This window comes from Temnothorax americanus, unplaced genomic scaffold, assembly GCF_048541705.1.
Source record: "Temnothorax americanus isolate GAGA-0224 unplaced genomic scaffold, ASM4854170v1 Scaffold12, whole genome shotgun sequence".
Lineage (NCBI taxonomy): Eukaryota > Metazoa > Arthropoda > Insecta > Hymenoptera > Formicidae > Temnothorax > Temnothorax americanus.
The window spans coordinates 2,969,684-2,988,079 of NW_027509253.1; the positions used below are offsets into that span (position 1 = coordinate 2,969,684).

The 18,396-nt window shown below is 43.4% G+C and overlaps 1 protein-coding gene across 4 annotated transcripts in view; it reads right to left on the reverse strand.

Annotated features, from left to right (window-relative positions):
• Nucleotides 1-11,891, reverse strand: part of LOC143893367 (uncharacterized) — a 167,572-nt gene extending 155,681 nt beyond the window's left edge. For 2 of the 4 annotated variants that reach the window (XM_077398641.1, XM_077398640.1), the window contains exon 1: nucleotides 10,475-11,891. In XM_077398641.1, coding sequence (XP_077254767.1) covers nucleotides 10,475-10,514 — 40 coding nt within the window. In that variant the 5' untranslated portion in view covers nucleotides 10,515-11,891. The remainder of the gene's footprint in view (nucleotides 1-10,474) is intronic. The other 2 variants (XM_077398643.1, XM_077398642.1) reach the window with 1 other exon arrangement.
• Nucleotides 11,892-18,396: the final 6,505 nt, after the last annotated feature.

Here is an 18,396-nt window from a genome sequence, read left to right on the forward strand (position 1 = left end):
AAATAATTCTTCACGTATACTTATTTTTTATTATCCATTACCTATTATTAAAAGTTGATAGTTTCGGATTAATATGAATTTATATTAGAAAATAAATATCTTGTGTGAGAGAGAGAGAGAGAGAGAGAGAGAGAGAGATTAAATATAGATTATATAGTTATATCTAGCGATAAGTAAATACGATGTAGAGTATTAGTATGATGAAAAAGGGACGTTATTCGTTGCCGGCGCTTAAAGGCACAAAAGGGGCACGAAAGGCGTTGCTCGGACGCTTTACATAGCGTTTGCCAACGTCTGGCCATGCCGGGAATGGCAGAGGGGAGACCTTCTGCCTTTATACCGGCTAATACTCTGGACGGAAATATCCGTAACGCAAGGACAAGCAAGCGGTTCTAGCTCGACCGCTCGCATCGAACGCGAAATATTCGCCAAGCTTTCGGGCCGAGCGAGATAAGCGACTCTCGTAATTGCAATCGAACCGAATTCGATAAACGGGCAAAGTCGGTTACAAATATTCCATTTAAAGGAAATAAATGCGAGAATTTAAGTTGTAAACGGTTGGATTTGCAAGATTTTTTTCTGCATCGTTCGCGATGTGTATTGAAGAACTGTAAATCGCCATTCGATCGCGCAAACGACTTCCGCTTACGCAAACGCGAAAATTCGCCTACGTCAGAGTTTCCATTTTAAAGCCTGTTCTTGAACCTCATGCTCGACTAAATTCGATACGTGATATGTATCCAATGCGACCCACACGTTCGCCCAAGCGAGTCGCGAGCGAAACGGCATTAAGTTCAAAATATCTGTTAAGTTGTTGTTCTCGTAGCTAACAGCTCATCGGTTTACAATGCGCCGCGCGAAAATGCAGGCAAACATGATTCTCTCTATACGCGTAGGTGAAATGTCGAAGGGTCCTCCGCGTGCTCCCGCCATTAGACCATCTCCTAAAAGCGTAGTAACTCGGCGTGACGCAAGTTTATATTTTCTTGCTGATTAATCGCGCACCATCTGCGCGCGAAATCGAATAAACGCATAAGACATCAATCGTGCGGAGCGGCGCGGGCGATCCGCGTGTATACCGCGCTCGCGCGGGGCAACGAGACAAATTCCCGTTTTTCGTCGGAGTTGGAGCGAATCAGCGGTCGCACGTGGGTGGCGTGTTCAGTAACTCGTGAACGTCGCATAAAGATGCTCGAATTGCCACGTTGAATCGCCGGATTTCGAAACCGGCTCGGCTTATATCGGCATCCACAACACACGACGCAACTCCCGAATTCGAATCCGCTCAATCCCGCGACGAACACCCGGTTAATTACGTACGAAACTCGCATCGCCGGCGTGTCATAATCCTCGCACAAAATGCGCGAAGTATGAGCTTATTCGAGAAAATGCGATCTCAAAATTGTCACGGACCACGGGAATTTAGACGCTTTTCAACATTATCGCGCGATGGACTTAGTGCCAACTTGTACATCGGCGCCTTTCGAAATTAGGCCAACTCGCAGCAACAATGTAGTCGAGAGCCAAGTTAAGACACATGAAGGCTTTTAACGAAATCGGACGAATATTACGATATGCGACAAGCTGCGCCCGTTATTTCCGAGATTGTGAAAATTTCGGACAGCATCAAAACAAATTAAAGACAACATCAGAAGCACAAAAATTAATATGTTAAATTAAGATTATAAAAAAATGCATTATATAATCAAATTATGTTCTGAAAGAGTTAATATATATATAAGAGTAAATATTTTCTCTTTACTTCTATCTTTTTCTCATGCGATTGTTTTTATAATATTCTAAAAGATGTATTTTTTTGTGTTAATATATGTAATAAACTAAAAATGTGAGATTATTAATATGCATATGATTGTTCGATGTTTCTGCGGACTTATTGCGCGGTGTAAATTTAGAGGAAGTTTAGAGCAAATCGAAGAATTGTCGTAGGGCAGTGTGAGGGAGGTTACACCTGCCATCGTGACAGGAATATACCTCGTTGTCTAATTTTCTAGAAGCACGCTACACTACGGCTCGATAAACTTGTTTATTTCGCGGCGCCTAAGTTCACGATTCGCCAAAATACCATGACAGATATGTCACGCTCCATGCACTCTCATTCGCCCTCACTAGAATGGCACTTGACGTTTTTATCTCACAATGTTACTCATATAATAAGTAACATTTGCGCGCGCGGGAGTCAAAGATAGACGACCGTCGTGCACTCCAAAACTTGGGGGCCATGTTAAAGACTACAGAGAATAACGAAGAATTATGAACGACGTCGAATGAACGTGGGTGGCGTTCAGCTGCGCGTAGTTGTTTCCGTGAATTATGAAAATGCGAAATATATGGCTTTATTTAATGAACATTTACAACCTATCTCTCGCATCACGCGTTTGACAAACTGGGGTTACAAGATATACAGGCAAAACAAGGACATTCAGGATATCCATATATTTCTTTTTTTTTATGAAGCCTTTTATCAATTATTGCTATATAGATAGGTATATGTGCTCTAGCAAAATTATTAAATAGAAATTCTTTCATAAAAATATATAATTAAAAAGTCATATATAGATTTTAAAATATATAAAATAGATCTTTTATCAAAATATTCAGTTTAAAGCTAATTGAAGCATTTAACAAAATGTTTAACAGTAAGATATTATAGCGCAAAATATAATCTTAATTGAAAAACGTGTCCGGTTTCAAATTTTCGTCGAGAAATCGCTAAACTTGTCTTAAAGGAAGTATTACAAGGTTCCATGTGCGTGTAATGCCTTCTAATTATCGACATCCGGTAATTCGCGTATCCTCCCAGATATTTATGTCCTCTAAATATTCTCCAACACATATTTCCGTCATCTATCTTAGTTCTACCTAGCCTAATCTGCTTAAAAATACCTGAAAATATTTGTCGCGAAAATTGGCCGTCTCCGTTCGTCGAGATGGCAAACGACTTTCGTGTCGACCAACTCGACTTAGAACGCAGTCCGGAAGGCAGCCAATTCGTCGCTACAGTTTACCCGCTCGCTAGCGTGCATACAATGACGCTAACAGGAAGTAGATCATGGGAAAGCTTATCGCCAAAATACCGTGCCAGATCTCGCAAAATTGTGCCTATTGCCTAATATTCCATTAATCTGCTGATTTCATAGACGTTGCAGTCGATTAGGCATGCATGCCTGCCGTGTGATGTTCGGGAGTGCGTCAACCCTTGAGACTACGTCGATTACGTGGATATCAGGAGAAATCAGTTCATTGGCATTCGATAGCCCTCAATGGCACTGACGTCGATCCGTTCAACAGAATTACCGGTGAAGAACGTAAGGTTATTCAATCATCTTTCTGGCACGTTGCAAACGCGTTCAGTCGCCAATTCACCACGCGATCGATCATATTCTCAAGCGATGGATGTGTAAAAAAAAAATTGCTTCCTGCGTGTGTTTGTGTGAACCCCATTTGACATACATATTAAAAAAAAAGAAAAGTTAAAAATAACATATATAGCAATGCATGTCTAATTGTAAATATATTCTTATAAATTTTATATAACATACTTCTCTAAAATAAATATTTTTCAGGACCATTGCAAAAGTTCCGTAAAAAAAATTAAAAAATTAGTTATGTACGGTTGTTTACGTCTCACAAAGACTAATAACAAGGTTGCATCATCTCCGCTCGGTAGTCCTAAAGCGTAATAATCCAAGAAAGCTGGAGCGACAACCGTTTCTCCAAAATGGCTCGTGAAAAAGGAAGCAGTGAAGGTGGTATTTCGTTTGGGTACCATCCAGGTCATCCTCCGGACGACGTGCTGCGGACGAGAGAGTGGATAGGCGGAGGAGGAGACGAAGAGGGCGAGTAGAAGAAGAAGACAGTGAAAGTTCTTAGCGGACAGAGAGGTTGACAGAAGCAACGGAGTTAAAGAGGCTGGACTGATCTCACGTTGGGCTCATTAAGGGCTACAACAGCCGCGTCGCTTCCTAGACTCCTCGCCAAGTCCACGCCAAGTGTCGTCATATCTCGTCTAATCATCGTTTTTCATCTCGGACTCCGTTGTTGTTCCATTCGTGGAGTCTCGTTATTAGGTATATATAGGGTGTTTCGTCAAAATGGTGCCAGAAGGTTTCTAATTCTTGTCGCCGCTGTTTGCGGTCCAGATTCATTTAAATGTTTGTATCACCTCGAAATAGTAAAATATTATCAAGCATAAAATTAATGTCTATATTCGATTTTATTCGACAAGGTCGAATTTGACCAACTAGACCTTAATAAGAATAAAAATAAATAAAATAAAATTTCGCATTTTAACTAAATAACTCCCGTGGAACTTGTTTTGTTTTTTTTTACAGAAGGTTAAGATTTCGTTGTTTTAACATTTAATCTTCTACAAATTTTTCTACGTATCTTCGTCTAATTTTTCAAAAGAACTTCGCAGTAAGGTGAATTAGCGTGATGAGTCGTAGTCTTCGACGCTCTTGCCCGCTGCAAAAGGCACTCATTCCGTTCTAAGTATAGCGAATGATGTACGGCGATAGGACAACGGCGACGTCTAGCCAGAACGACGGAGCTACCGCATCTCTTTTGACAAGTACGGTGCAATTTGCAAAATGTCGCGCCGCCAAAAAATTACCGACAGCCTCGATTAACGCGAGACGACAATGTAATAGGTGTGACCGAACGTCGTAAAGAAACGCGTCGAATCGCTGAATCAACACAGGTACGTTCCAATGATGCAAATTGGACGGGAACAGCCGGACGTCGCCGGTGGTCGCGCGTAATAGCTACGCGATCTAATTTCGTGTGTGCCATCCAACTCACTGACTCACTTGGCACATATACGCAATAGTGTATTCTTTTCTTCGCTTGTGTTTCGTGGAAAATACTAGAGGATTGCCGGATCTCGCGTGAAAGCTGGCGGAACTTTTCGCATTTCCCGAACTAGAGGAAGAGGCGAAAAGTAAAGAGGACTTTCGAGTGTCTCGAAGTCCGAAGATTTCAAGATCTACCCCGAACCGGATCTGAACACCGTTGTTAAGATTGGTGGCTTCAATTTGTGATGCGGAAGATATCTGTTAGCTTCTGTCGAGATGTCGTAACTACGAAGGTCATCTGCCGATTTGAGGAAGCCGATAGAAAGAGTAACGTCACCTTCAGTTCAGTGGTATATCGTAAATGAAACAGAGACCTCTGCGGAGATGAGGCGGGTGCGTGTGCAGCGTTGGTGATCCGTTTATTTTTACAGCAATGCCAGGGTGAATGCTCCGCGGAATGTTTAGCTTCGGCACATCGGATGCGCGCACATATGCATGCGCGCATCGCACTGCACGTCGTAGCATATCTATATACCGAACCGCCGCCGAATTTCATTGGCATGCATAATAAATACGATGATTCACGCCGCGCGATACCATCCGCAGCGCGTGCGGAAACGTTCGAGGCTCAATGACAAAATCGAACGTGCCGAATTGCGAAAAACGAAGCTATAGCTTATAGATAAGGAAGCGTGTTTGCACGTGAACGTTTCCATTTTACTTCTTATTTCACGAAGGTTTCCTGTTGAATTCCACGTTGTTAATACGAGAGTAAACTTCTGTATAGAATTTAAGTGTGCACAGTCGACAATTTATTGATGGAAATTAACATAAAAGTTATTTGAAATGGTTTCTATTATTCAGTCTCACACACACATACGCAATACTAATTTCAATTTAAACACAATGACTACAGTTTTACCTTTAATGTTTTAAAAAGAGATCATAATTGGAATAATCTGCGTACCAACGTAACAGAACAATGGTTAAAAATTACATATGTCATTAATAATATTTTACAATGAATCTGACAGGATTACTATACATGTAACATTCAGATATTACGAAATCAGAGTGCAAATTTTTGCTCACGTATTATTTCCATACGTCGATAACAATTTCAGGGACGAAAAAAAAATACAAGGAAAGTACGTCTAGATAAAACGCATACTATATACATATATATACGCCTAAGCCGACTGGATTCGGGATTGTCGGTCCATTAGCGATGTTTTGCGCGAGCAAAGTGCGTGCGCGCACAGCTGTTACAGCGTAAACTACGCTTGTATCTGCCAAGAGCAACAGAAGAACGCGGCGCGTGTGCATCCAAAAGGGAGGCAGGAAAGTATACGGGGAAAGGAAGGAAGCGGCGCGGAGATATTACGTTACTCTATTGGAATCAATCGACAACGGCGTACGCCGTTAAATATACCGAGAGTCCAACATCATATTTCGGGGGGATTACTCTCATTCTGTGCCACCGTCATAAACAAGCCTAATCGTGACGACGGAAATAGCAAGCTCAACGCGTTGCTCTTGCTGTCAGAACGAAAAATAAAAGTACTGTTGTTTAATAGTCAGAAAAAAGCATACGTTTTAGCGTCGTAAAAAGAGCGATGATTAATACTTTATTGCATCTTGCGTCTGATTCATTTTAGGCCTTCAATTCCTTTCTATTTATAATTTTGTAATCGTCGAGCATTTCCTGTTTCTTTTAATTTATGAATATAATGAGTTGTTCGCCAAGCTTTATAAAATTTTATGTGAAATTTATAGATGAATACAAAAATTACGTTTAGAATTGAAAATATTGTACGATGTAATTAATATAAAACATTATATAAATGATAATTATATAGATACAATATGCAATGTGCGAATTATAATAACATTGTTGTGAACAATATATAGCCAACTACAAATACGTTTGACATTCGCATATAGTTAGTCTTCGATTTTATGGGATTATTTTCGTGTGGCATGCCAGCAACTGTTCCAATTTATATTTCGCAACTTTTGTTAGGCGTATCATTATTCATTATATTCCTGTTTTGCCTTGACGACCACGATTTCAGATTGTTGCAATTTTTATCTAACGAAACCGAGTAAATAGCACAGTTTGATAAGGCAAAAAAATCACTTTCTTGAATATGTTAGTTTATGCACGCGCCAAGATTTAATGTAGCTTTAAACATATTTTCTTTATCAAACGTTTCGCGCGTAATACACTTTGTGCACTTCTACTAACGTCGTGAGTGTGGATCCGAGTCCGCAAACGTGATGCGTGATGCGCGAAAGATGCACGTAATCGCGACGACGTAATGCGTAAGCCCGTAACCGCGCGTGCGAGCGTAGGCGTTCGCACGTAAGACTTCCACTCGAAGGCGTCAGTATGGTAGACGTGTTAGCACGTATACCCGGCCGTCGTACGAGAAATAAATCCATAGGTGTAAGGGTGTCGCTGCCGTTTGGAGCTCGGCCAGAAAACGGAAAAGAGGTGGAGTAGAGAGAGAAAGAGAGAGAGAGAGGGGGGGGGACCACCGCCTACGTTTCGCGCATACCGTGCCGATAAATAATCTAAAGAGTCGTCCAGAGCCGCGAGCTGCCAAAATTCTCATCCCGCAAACGACCCTCTTGTCGCGAATCCTCCGAAGGTCGGGCCACGCTGGACGAGATCTAGATGACGACTTACGTCGTCCATAGATACCGCAAAAATGAGCCAAACGCGTAACAGTTGTGACAGAAACGGCCGCCGATCGATGATAATGGCGGGGGATGGATAAAATTGATGCACGATCCACCTGTTAGTTCGTGATCTCGTCCTCGCCTAGACTGGCCTAGATTTACAACGTTTACACAGTATATCTGAAATCGCTTAAAAGAGTTGCTCTTTAAAAGCCATTTAAATCTACGCTGACGTGGGCGGCAGCGCCGGCCGTCAATGTCCCGAAATTCTTAGACCTACTTTCATAATATTTGGACGCGGCATTCTTTCCTGGCTCTGCTATTGACTGCCGCCGGTCGAGCTGGAATGTCGGTTTTAGGAAACGATTAATCACATCTGCGTTCCGATTACGCACGTATCTCGTAAGCCGGGCTCCGAGCGGAATGAAATCGTGTCCGATCTATTGTCAAGAGTTAACCATGGGATATTCGGCGCGGTCAGGCTTAAATATAGCCCGTGTTTTCCATCGACAGCTGCTCAACCCGATGTTTATGAGCCATTCGCGTATCTACGAATCACTTTTATGCCGTCGTGAGATGGGCGTTAGACTTCGCGTCGGCACACCGTCCAAAAATTAAAAAAAAACTCCAAAAATCAGACATACGTCAAGACGAAAAACACCGTGCCCCGAGAGCGCTGTAACCATCACTGTAGCGGCTGAATAATTGCCATGAATTTACAGAATAACGTGCGATAATGTGTGTTTATGCAATAGCGCAAAGCTGTAAAACTGTAGTCGGAAGGCGCTGGCCATAAATCGAAAAAAGCAACGCGGATTACGAGCAACATGTTCCCGCGAGGGAGATAAATTTAGATCGAGATTTATCGATCGTCTCGTCCGGCTCGGACGATCCATCCCGCGATCGTGCGATTGTCAACACCCACGGGAGCGAACCATTTTATACTTATTGTCCGCGAATTCGGTGACCATCGCGAAAAAAAGAACGTAAAAATAAACTTCGTGTTATATAACCGTGTGACAGAAGAGGAAATAAAAAAAAAGTCCGTCTGATAGAACGAGAATAGAATTTCGCTGTCACTCGATTACCATTTCTCTTTGAAATATACGAGAAAAGGTGGATGAAAATGGACGATATATTACGCGCTCGGTATGAGACAAAGCTGAAGCATGTAACCTTCAACTTTTTCAGCAAGATCACATCATCGTTTCTATATTCGCGAAACGAGCCGGTTCGTTTGTTTTATGTTCATGGGATGTCGACGTGAAATTTTTGACAAGCACATCCACGATGAAAGTTAAGTCTGCAGAAACACGGGTGAACTTTAGAAATTGGAATTATCGAAAAAAGAGAATAACTTCCACAAAAAAATCTGAACTTCAAAAATTCTATACGTTCAAGTACATATGACATTTAATACGTGAGAGTTGACCTATTTTACTGAGTTCTATAATTACAACAGCTAATTAAAAAAAAACGGATATTTATATATAGAAGAATAGTTTCTCCACGAGAGTGAAAAAAAATGTTCGACTGTTCAAACATCATATATCATTGTGTTCGGCTGAAAGTTTTCTGGCTTAAATTTCCGACTATCGAGAAAATCGATTAGCGCACAGCCTATATATATATATATATATATATATATATATATATATATATATAAGTTCTTCGAAGCGTCTACGGAAATACGGTTCATTTGTCATCCATGAAGTTTCTTCCTTGGAAATAACAATCCCCTCCCTGGTTAAAGAACGATGTGCATTTTAAGCTATGCCACTTGACACTTATGGCGAATGTCTGGCCGTACTTTGCGACGGTGTTTATTAAACTACCAACAGATGCAGCAGTAAAGAAAACGAACACGTTCCCCGAGGTAAAATCGTTGAGGAAAGTAAGTAGGTCAATACCAGGAATCGGAGTGATCGTTAGCATACTTGTAGGGTTCGGTGTTTACAGGGGAATTTAATCGCAAAGGAAATTCAAATAAACGACTAATCCGGCACCAAGATCTCGATTTCAAATCCAATTTTTAAAATAACTGCTATTTTCCTAAAAGCTCCCTTGACCATTCGCGTGCAAATATAAAATACCACGTAATAAAATCACGCGGGACTGACATATATAAAAACCGATGGTTAGTATACAGGTGGACAACCGTCAAGCGTCTACAGATAAGAGGGTGAATAACCGTGGGTAAAAATACTGGCAGAATGGAGTGCAAGAGGTGACGGGGAAAAAGGACACGACGAAGACAGAGGGATGAAGAGAAAAAGCCCGAGGAAGAGAACGAGATGAGTAGAGGGGGAGGAGTGCAGTTGGACGTGGTCGCCGTCCGATCCGGAATGCGCTTTACGCATTCATTCGTCTCGGTCTGCCTCAAGCCTGGTCCAAATGACCGGTTGCAGTCGTGGAATAAATGACCCACAAATAAAATAGTACTATCCCGATTGGTATCCCTTGCATTCGTGAAAAATCTACAGCTTTCGTTTTCTATCGACTTTTAACGTGGAAAATCTAGTCAAGTTGTCCGCTAACAGTTACCTGATAAACGACTCGCGAGTTAAATGGTACTATCGTAATCAACCCGTTAAAATTCTCCATTTATCAGTTTCGTTATGTTTTTCTCATTTGAAATTTAAAAAAAATCAAGATATATTTTTATTTAGCGACAAAGTCGAATAAAGAGTCAAGCGAAACGTTACTTCGTACGCCAAGAGAGTTCGCCGCTTGACTTACATACTCATCGACTTCGCGTAAAACTCGGCGTGACGAAGCGACGTTCCGTAACTCTCACACGAACACATCAACAGCGGTAGGGGGTTAATGGGATTGAAACGCAATCTCGGCTCAAACGTAACACTCTTTATTAGTCGACACAGATGTTAGTCGCAAGCGATCGAGGTGTGTTAAGGGTCAGCGAGGTAACCACTCATCATGACGTGTTGCAGTCCAGCTAGCCACGCGTACCGTACCGTCACAGTGTTTACAGCGCTTTGCCCTCGGCTCAGGCATTCTGCGGTGACCTCGTGATCTCACCGATATCCCATCGTCGCTTTATGCACTTCGCGCATAGACACGCACGAGCGCGCACATTCACATGCACCCACTCTCTCTCCCTCCCTCCCACCCCCTCTCTCTCTCTTTCCTTCTCTCTCTGCACTTCTCGCGGCGCGACGAATTATTATCCTAGTCAGACACAAGAGAAAATTGTCTCGACGTGCAGCCCGCAGCCGTATTACATGCACTATCCGCGTTGATCATCGATTATCGATCGCGACTCCGAGGATTATCCTCGCTCGTCCATGTTCCCGCTCGAAGTTGCGTTATGCTTCATCGAGCACCGCTGAGGAAACTTAGTGTGATTAACTTAATATGATTTGAGACACTCAAAGCGGCGATGTATATTGCTATAAGCAGCAAATCGCGTTTCAAGAAAGTTGGGAGACTTTCCGCGTAACAGTTTATAGTTCACACTCTGGCGCCACGAGATGAGAACGAGACAGCACTGAATGTGGCGAATCTTACTAATAAAGTGATTAACGTTCGATTTTAGGAATAGATGTGCGCTGACGACCGCATGCTTTCTATGCGTGCATTTATGTACAATTGTTCGAAAACAGTCGCCCACTGTTTTCGCCGCGATCGAGATTCGAGGGAATGCAGCTTCATCTGTCTGTGGGAATGGTACGTTGTGCTTCATACGCGCGAGACAAGGATCGCACTTGCTAAGGATCAACCCTTCCGATTTGCCATCTTGTACGAGATTCGGCTTCACCTCGCACTCTTTTCTCTTACATCGTTCCGCCTGTTCCTGTCCACGCGTCTCGGTCTCTCGACACGCGATCACCGTGCCGCCGTGACGCCTCGACGATCAGAGACCCGACATGATGATCGATCGAACGATTAAGCCTCGAGAGAAATCTCCGAGACAATGTTCGTCCTGATTTTTCGTCACGCGCGGGGCTGACCGTCTCTTATTCCGGTCTACACGAATCTCCAGACAATTGAGAACTTCTGTAATCACCGATAAGTGAGTAACAACTATGGCACGACGCACCGCCGATAACGATAACGTAAAAGAATGAGAGATAGAGAGATCTTCCTATGAGTGATACTGATTTCCTCTTCCTGCTTTCCGACGTATCAATATCAATCACACGATGATCGATCGCATTATCTGCAGTCTTTTGTGTAGCGTTCGACCACTGTGACTCATCTCCGTATCGGTTTGGGTATCAGTGTACCGCTGCGAGTCCGAGGAGCCGCGCAAGGATCGTAGGCGAGAATGTCGCGGGCGAGTGTGTTCACATCGCGAGGTGGAGGGCGTCGTCTAGGTCGCCGTAGTAGCGCTTCGCAGCCATGTCACACGCGCACTGACGCCGACGCCGACGCCGACGCCGACGCCGGGACGCTTGCTTTCGGTCGGACTCGGTCCACCATCTCGGGAAGCGTCGGGATGCCCGTGCTGGCATCGCGCCAACGTGCGACCAGCCTCGATCGATTCCTCCGGTGGAAGGCGTTAACGCCGCCTTACTAAATCTCGCGGCGCGCCTTTACGAGATCGCAAACGATTCTTGAAGATCGGTCAAATGACACGAGTTATTTGGCATTGTCATTTGTAATTATTCATTATTTTTCATGAAAAGAGTTTCGGTAATTTAGATGCGATAGTGCGAGATAAGTACAAAAAATTTGAAGCTATAATAGTCGAGAGGTTCGATAAAATTGATGGGTTAAAATTGATAACACTTAATAAAATGCTATCATTTAAGTGTATCATTTAATAAAAAGAGAGAAATTGAGCCTCGAAGAAATCATATTTGTTTGTAAAGAGAGTACGTTATTTAAAATACTGCAATTCGGATAAAACTTTTGCTATAAAAGAATGTCGCGAACGAAGAAGCAATAATGGATAAGTGGAGAAACATCGAGCTTTCCCTAAAAATAAATTCGATCGATCGGATCGTCTTCTCGTTGACTACTATTGCGCCTAGTCATCACGGACGCGTCGAAACGAGCGCGAGTAAATGATTTACGAACGACAATGACGTTCATGGCAAGAACCGTGCCAAAAGCAGTCTCGCGTGAGACTTTCCTCGAAACGCGGTTCACGACGATTAGACGAACACTCGTTAAAGTCCCATCGTATAACATGCGCGTCAGTCAATGTGGCTCGTTGAGAATTCGATGGCTCCTCACGAAAAACAGAAGGGGACGTGAGCGGCGACGCGCGGGAGAGGGGGGGGGACGACAAAGAAGATTGCAAGGTGTTATACGCGAGTCGCGGTGGCGGAGTGGGCGTCCATCTCGTTTTATCTCGGCGCGAGAGTGACGTCACCATATGCTGGTATAAAGGAGACTCTAAAAGCGAACAGATGGCCTTTATAGTTGACCATAGACCGTGCCGCCGCGCCGTTCGGCAATGTACCGATCATACTTTACGGAATCGCGACAAGCATATGCATACTGCCATTATCATGGTCGGTTTGCGTCCGCCCGACATCGAGCAAGCGAGAGAACAATTCTCGAAAAGTGTGACGCTTGTCAAATCTACCACCGACCTTCTACAACGCGAACTTACGTAATCCAGGCATATGATCGCGCATCTAGAACATCTGTATATACTTGCTGATCTTACAATAACACGACATTACATTTGTTACACATCGACCAACACGACCAAATTTTTCTCTCTCTCTCTTTCGCTTCATAAGATTAACGAAAGAAAAGAGAGGAGATATGAAAGCCTTATAACTCGTGCAGTATAAGAGCCTCCGCACAAGACTCTCGTATGATAGCGTAGCGTAACGTAACGTGGATCAACGCACAAGAAACGCATCGGTTACGGCGTTATACGTCAATACGTTTCTTGTGCGTTGATCTACGTTACGTTACTATACGAAAGTTTTGTGCGGAGGCTCTAAAGCGAAGAAACGTATACGATCTACGTATCCACCAATCGGCCACCAAAGGGACTGCATTTTTATATTGGGCTTAATTCCCGTCGCAATCGCGAAGATTGTGTACGTCGTACGTCAGCGTCAAAAGGCATACGGTTAAGTGCGATCGTTAAAAAGGGTATCTCGTAACTGAGTCAAGTATATAAGCGGCGACTTTTTCCAGCATTATTTCTTACGACCGGCGGACAGTTTAAATGAAAAGATCCCGGAAAAAGAAAGAGAGATCCACCAGAATGAGAAGAAGAAACGGGGAAAGAAGGAAAGGGAGAGATATACTGAAAGAGGAGAAAGAGAAGTTTTATCGCGCGGCCAACAAATAAACGAGCGTGCGCCAAAACGGCGTGGAGAACAAGGAGGAAAAAGAGACCGCGAGAAAGTAACGAAAGTACATTTTATTGAGTTCTGGGTGGCTGTGTTGCTCGGCGCAAGAACGTACCTTACAAGTTAATAAATTTCAGAGTTTCCCTAGTGAGAGCAACGGGCACGATGTCCCGGACTACCTTCGCCGCCGCTTTTATCCCGACGCGCGACGCACTGCAGAGATTTCACGTTACCGCGAATTAACGCGTCGACTCTTTTACTAAATCGCGCTCCTGAGACAGCGTACCTTACCGGTGAATTAATAAACACGGGTCGTCTCGCGTAAATCAAGCGGCGAGGTATCACGAGTTACGACCTAATGTGCCATAAAGGTGGTGTCAACCCTATCAAAATACGTATAATACGAAAAAATGCGACCCGCGTGAAGTGAACACGTCGCGAAGAATGCAGACTTACAAACGCATGAACGCAGAACGCTGTATTTTTCGATCAACGTGTGAGAAAAAAGAAATTACTTTTAGATAGAAACAGACAGAGAGAGAAAGAGAAGAAAATAACCCGAGACGAGATTTACCCGAGCACGCGGTGATTATAGCGTTCGTACTCTTCTTTCTTCTTACGTTCACGGGTCAACGGCGATTACGTCGCCGTGTATGTTTTTCGAGGAGATACACGGTGGCTCGAATCTTCGCAAGGACAACGGGCGCGCTCAGACGAACGCTTAAGGTAACCGGTGCACAAGAAGCATTGCCTAACGGTTACTACCAAACGGCCTAGAACAGCCTTCGGTGGCTGCGAGTACGCAACGGCTGACCAACCAGGGCGTAGAAGGCGGTTACTACTTAAACCGTCGTCGGTTACCGTGTCACGCTTCGTTAAACGTCTCTCTTTCTCTCTTTCTCGCGAAGAGCGGGGCCCCGGCAAAGCTACCAATGAAGCGTAATAACGGCCGGCGAGCGCGACGAAAGGATACTAACGAAAGGCGATTAATTAGGCGAGCTCCGTAAAGTTTCCGCGGTCTTTCAGTCGTTATAACGAACCACGGACGTTTTACGTCAAGCGGAGCGCGCCGAGTAAATTTCGCGGGCGAATCGGAAGCTCGGACCGCCTCCTTCGTCTTCCTTTCTGGTGAGCGAGCAACAGCAGGACCAAAGAGCCTTAACCTAATTAAGGAAAACAACCCAGGTGTAAATCACGCCGCCAGGGAGAAAGCGATGACGAGAGATAAAGGCGCGAGGAGAGGCGCGAGCGGCAGAGTGGATTTATTTTTCACCTTTTCTTGTATTTCTTCGCGGCCGTGCCTTTTCTTCTTTCTTCTTTTTTTCTTTGCTCGTTGTACGCCGTGTATCTTTGTGGCGTAGTAAGTACCGAAGATCCTTTCGAAGAAGGCTCGAAGAAGTACGAAATACTCCTTTAAAGTTAAATTAAACTCCCACGCAGAGAAATGTTCGCGGAATTAAGCAGAGAGATAATTAAATACCTCGTTAAATACCGTTCTGAAAATAAGTTTCCTGAATATTGAAAACATCTTGGAAATTCCACGTTCAGTCTTATATACCAATTTCCAATGAGATAACTAGCAATCGGTAGTTAACATAATTAGTAAATAATCTGCGATATCTCAATTAATTAATGATTAAAACCGTACTATACCGTGACTCAAAATATGAGGCATATATAATAAACACATCTATGTGTTTCCGAAATCTCGAGTCGTCCGCTTATTTATGGACGCGAGTTGCGCGAAGATCTTCTCACGGATCTCTTAATTTTTCGCGTCGCGGCGGCAGTCCACGCTCATCGCTTTCGGACGCGTGCGATCATCCTTCTTCTGCGCCGGGGACTTCGTTTTTTCTTTCTTGAACGATTAATAAATTCTCCGCGGCCTGCTCGCGTGCGTCGGTACCACTCGGGAGAGTTCGAGATTCTCGAGGATTAATGTACCGCGAGGATTTATGTGCGCGATGTCGAGTGCAACTAGGTCATAATAGCGCTCATTAAACCTACGTAAGGTTCACCTCCACGCGATCGCGCGCGCGCGTATGCCTTCACCATTTCGCAGGCACGCACACGGATACGCGAGGTGTTTTCTTCGCGTCGCGTGGGAGGGCCGAGCGTTGCGAACGAAAAAAAGGAAGGGTTGAAGGCGTAAGAAAATACGACAGGGTCGTAGATAGTGCAGGGGGGGTATGAAAGAGTGCGGAAAAAGGACGAGGCGAGAGACAGCACCGAAAGAAACGAAGTGGAGGCACGCGCGGACAAAAATACGACGATCGCAGGAAACGGTGAATCAAACGGACAGCAGCCGACCGTTCCGAGGGTGTTTTTGTAACGATCACGGCTCATCCCCCTGCCCTTCCGTCGCTGTTACATCCATGAATAAATTGCTTAATACGGATAGGAAGAGTAAAATTTTCAATATCACAGAGTATTTACAATATTTAGCGAAATTTCACTTCTGCTTATCATTCATGTATTAAAATTCTTAAGTTACATTTCTTTTGTATCAAATTTCGGAAGATTTAAAATTTTAGGTTTTTAATATCCTTATTATTAAACCTCAAGTATTTAAATTTCTTCAGAATACATATAAAGTTTTAATGTTTCAAGTTAATGGACGCCCTAGCTATAATAGCTGCTGATGTAAATTAACCTTGTACTAAGTATAAGATAAAGTAATCTGAATCGTACGATTCCTTATATAGATATGTTTGGCAAAAATCCCGTTCCTAACAAGCATGTTCCCACTGGAATTCGAGTTTCACCTAATCTGGCGAATTGGTAGAAGTGAGACGATCTAATTACGATTTTTATTATCTTCTATCTGTATATCTATACACGAAACTATATAAAAGTTGTTTCGCCAAATTATATTCTTTTGGTGTGACATAATCTAACAGATCTAAAAGATCTTCTTCGAAAGATTTTAGCAGCATCGCGGAAGCGCGTTTAACATTTAAAATCAACGATACTATTTAAAATTCATTGCTGCGTATTGTGAGCAATAATTTGCTCTCAATGGCGCATTTTCGGATTTCACGAGCAGACTTAAAAATAATCCGTGTGGCGTGTAAAACATTGAAATTTCAGCTCAGAAATCAGAATCATACTGGTTCTGATTTCTGATCAGACAGCTCTTAGCGATCTGTCGCGGTGATAATAAGAGATGAAATTACATAGTCGTTATGCGCGTTATCGGCTCTGCTTGTCAAAATCTATACGCATATATATCGCCGAGATTTCGAAAGATATGTTACACGTGGGGGCGTGAGAAAGGAGCGTGTGAAAGTGCGACAGGGTTATCTCGCGATATCTCGTGGCGCGGTCGGGATTAATTTTATATTTGGTGGAGCGACACGTGCCTTTCCCGTAATTACGGGGACGTCAGTCAATCGCCGCATCGAGAGGCGAAGGCTCGATAACATCTTGATCGCCGTCGATGGATACGGTTTCGGCATACATTGAACGAATCAATGTACAGAAAATTTCGTACAGAGTTCAAACGTAGGATTGCTTCTAATGGAAAAAAAAATTCCAAGAGAGATGAGTTGAGGAGCTGCTTTGCTTATAAGAATCGCAGTTTCATAGAAGAGAAATATATGGTAGAAAAAATGTGTCCAACAATGACGCACCATGTGTAAAGCTTTTGGGGCACCAAGATGAATATAGAGTCGAGTCGAATGAGACATCATTTCGCGGTATGTGACGTTTTGTTGATTATAGAATCCAAGAAGAAGGTGCTAAACACTTTCGGCAGCCAGATATACTTGTAGTAGGTCGGGCCAAAAGTCCGAAATAAAGCGGCAGCCAGACGTCGCCGTGGCAATATAATGCCGAGATTAATTTCTCACGAGCCGCCCTCTCGAATACGAGCGGACTATTATCCGCGCGCGACATCACGTCAACGACCGAACACTCAGCGCGTTATGAAGACACTGGATTCGTCAAACTGTGGCGGGCAAAATTTTCCTAATTGTATTCGCAAAATTTATAGCACGTAGCAAACAATAATTCCCTCTAAAACACACAATTGATGTACTAAATTTATTCTATTTAGCAGTCGCATATTTTACACAATATATTGTCGCATATATTACATAAAATAAAAAATTCTATTCAAGTTGTAAAATTCACATAAATGACTATCGGGGATTTAAAAAATTGAAGACAATAGATATAACAAGATACGGAAAAGCAATTGTAAAAACGCTTCTTCAGAGTTCTTCATTGACAACTGTCACGCGGAAAATTGTAGGAAGCATGTAGCGCGAAGAAACCGCGAATCGCGTTGAGCAGCCCGCAGTCTTTGCCAAAAATACACGCGCGATCGCGGGCGAATATCCGAAATCACAATTTCACTGACATAACGCGTCAATTTTTTAACGTCGACCACCCCGCATCGCGATACGCTCCAATTTTCCGTGGTGCATCGTTCGGCGTATATATGAATTCCGGGTCGGTGTCGGCGCGGATTTACGATCGCCGCCCGATTTAGAGGCGCGCGCCAGCCGCAAAACTAATTGCGGCAAAACGATCTGCGTCCCCGAATGAGGGTGAGCATAAAACGACGAGACGCGCGAGATGCACGAGTGACAGGAGGAGGAAAAAGGGCG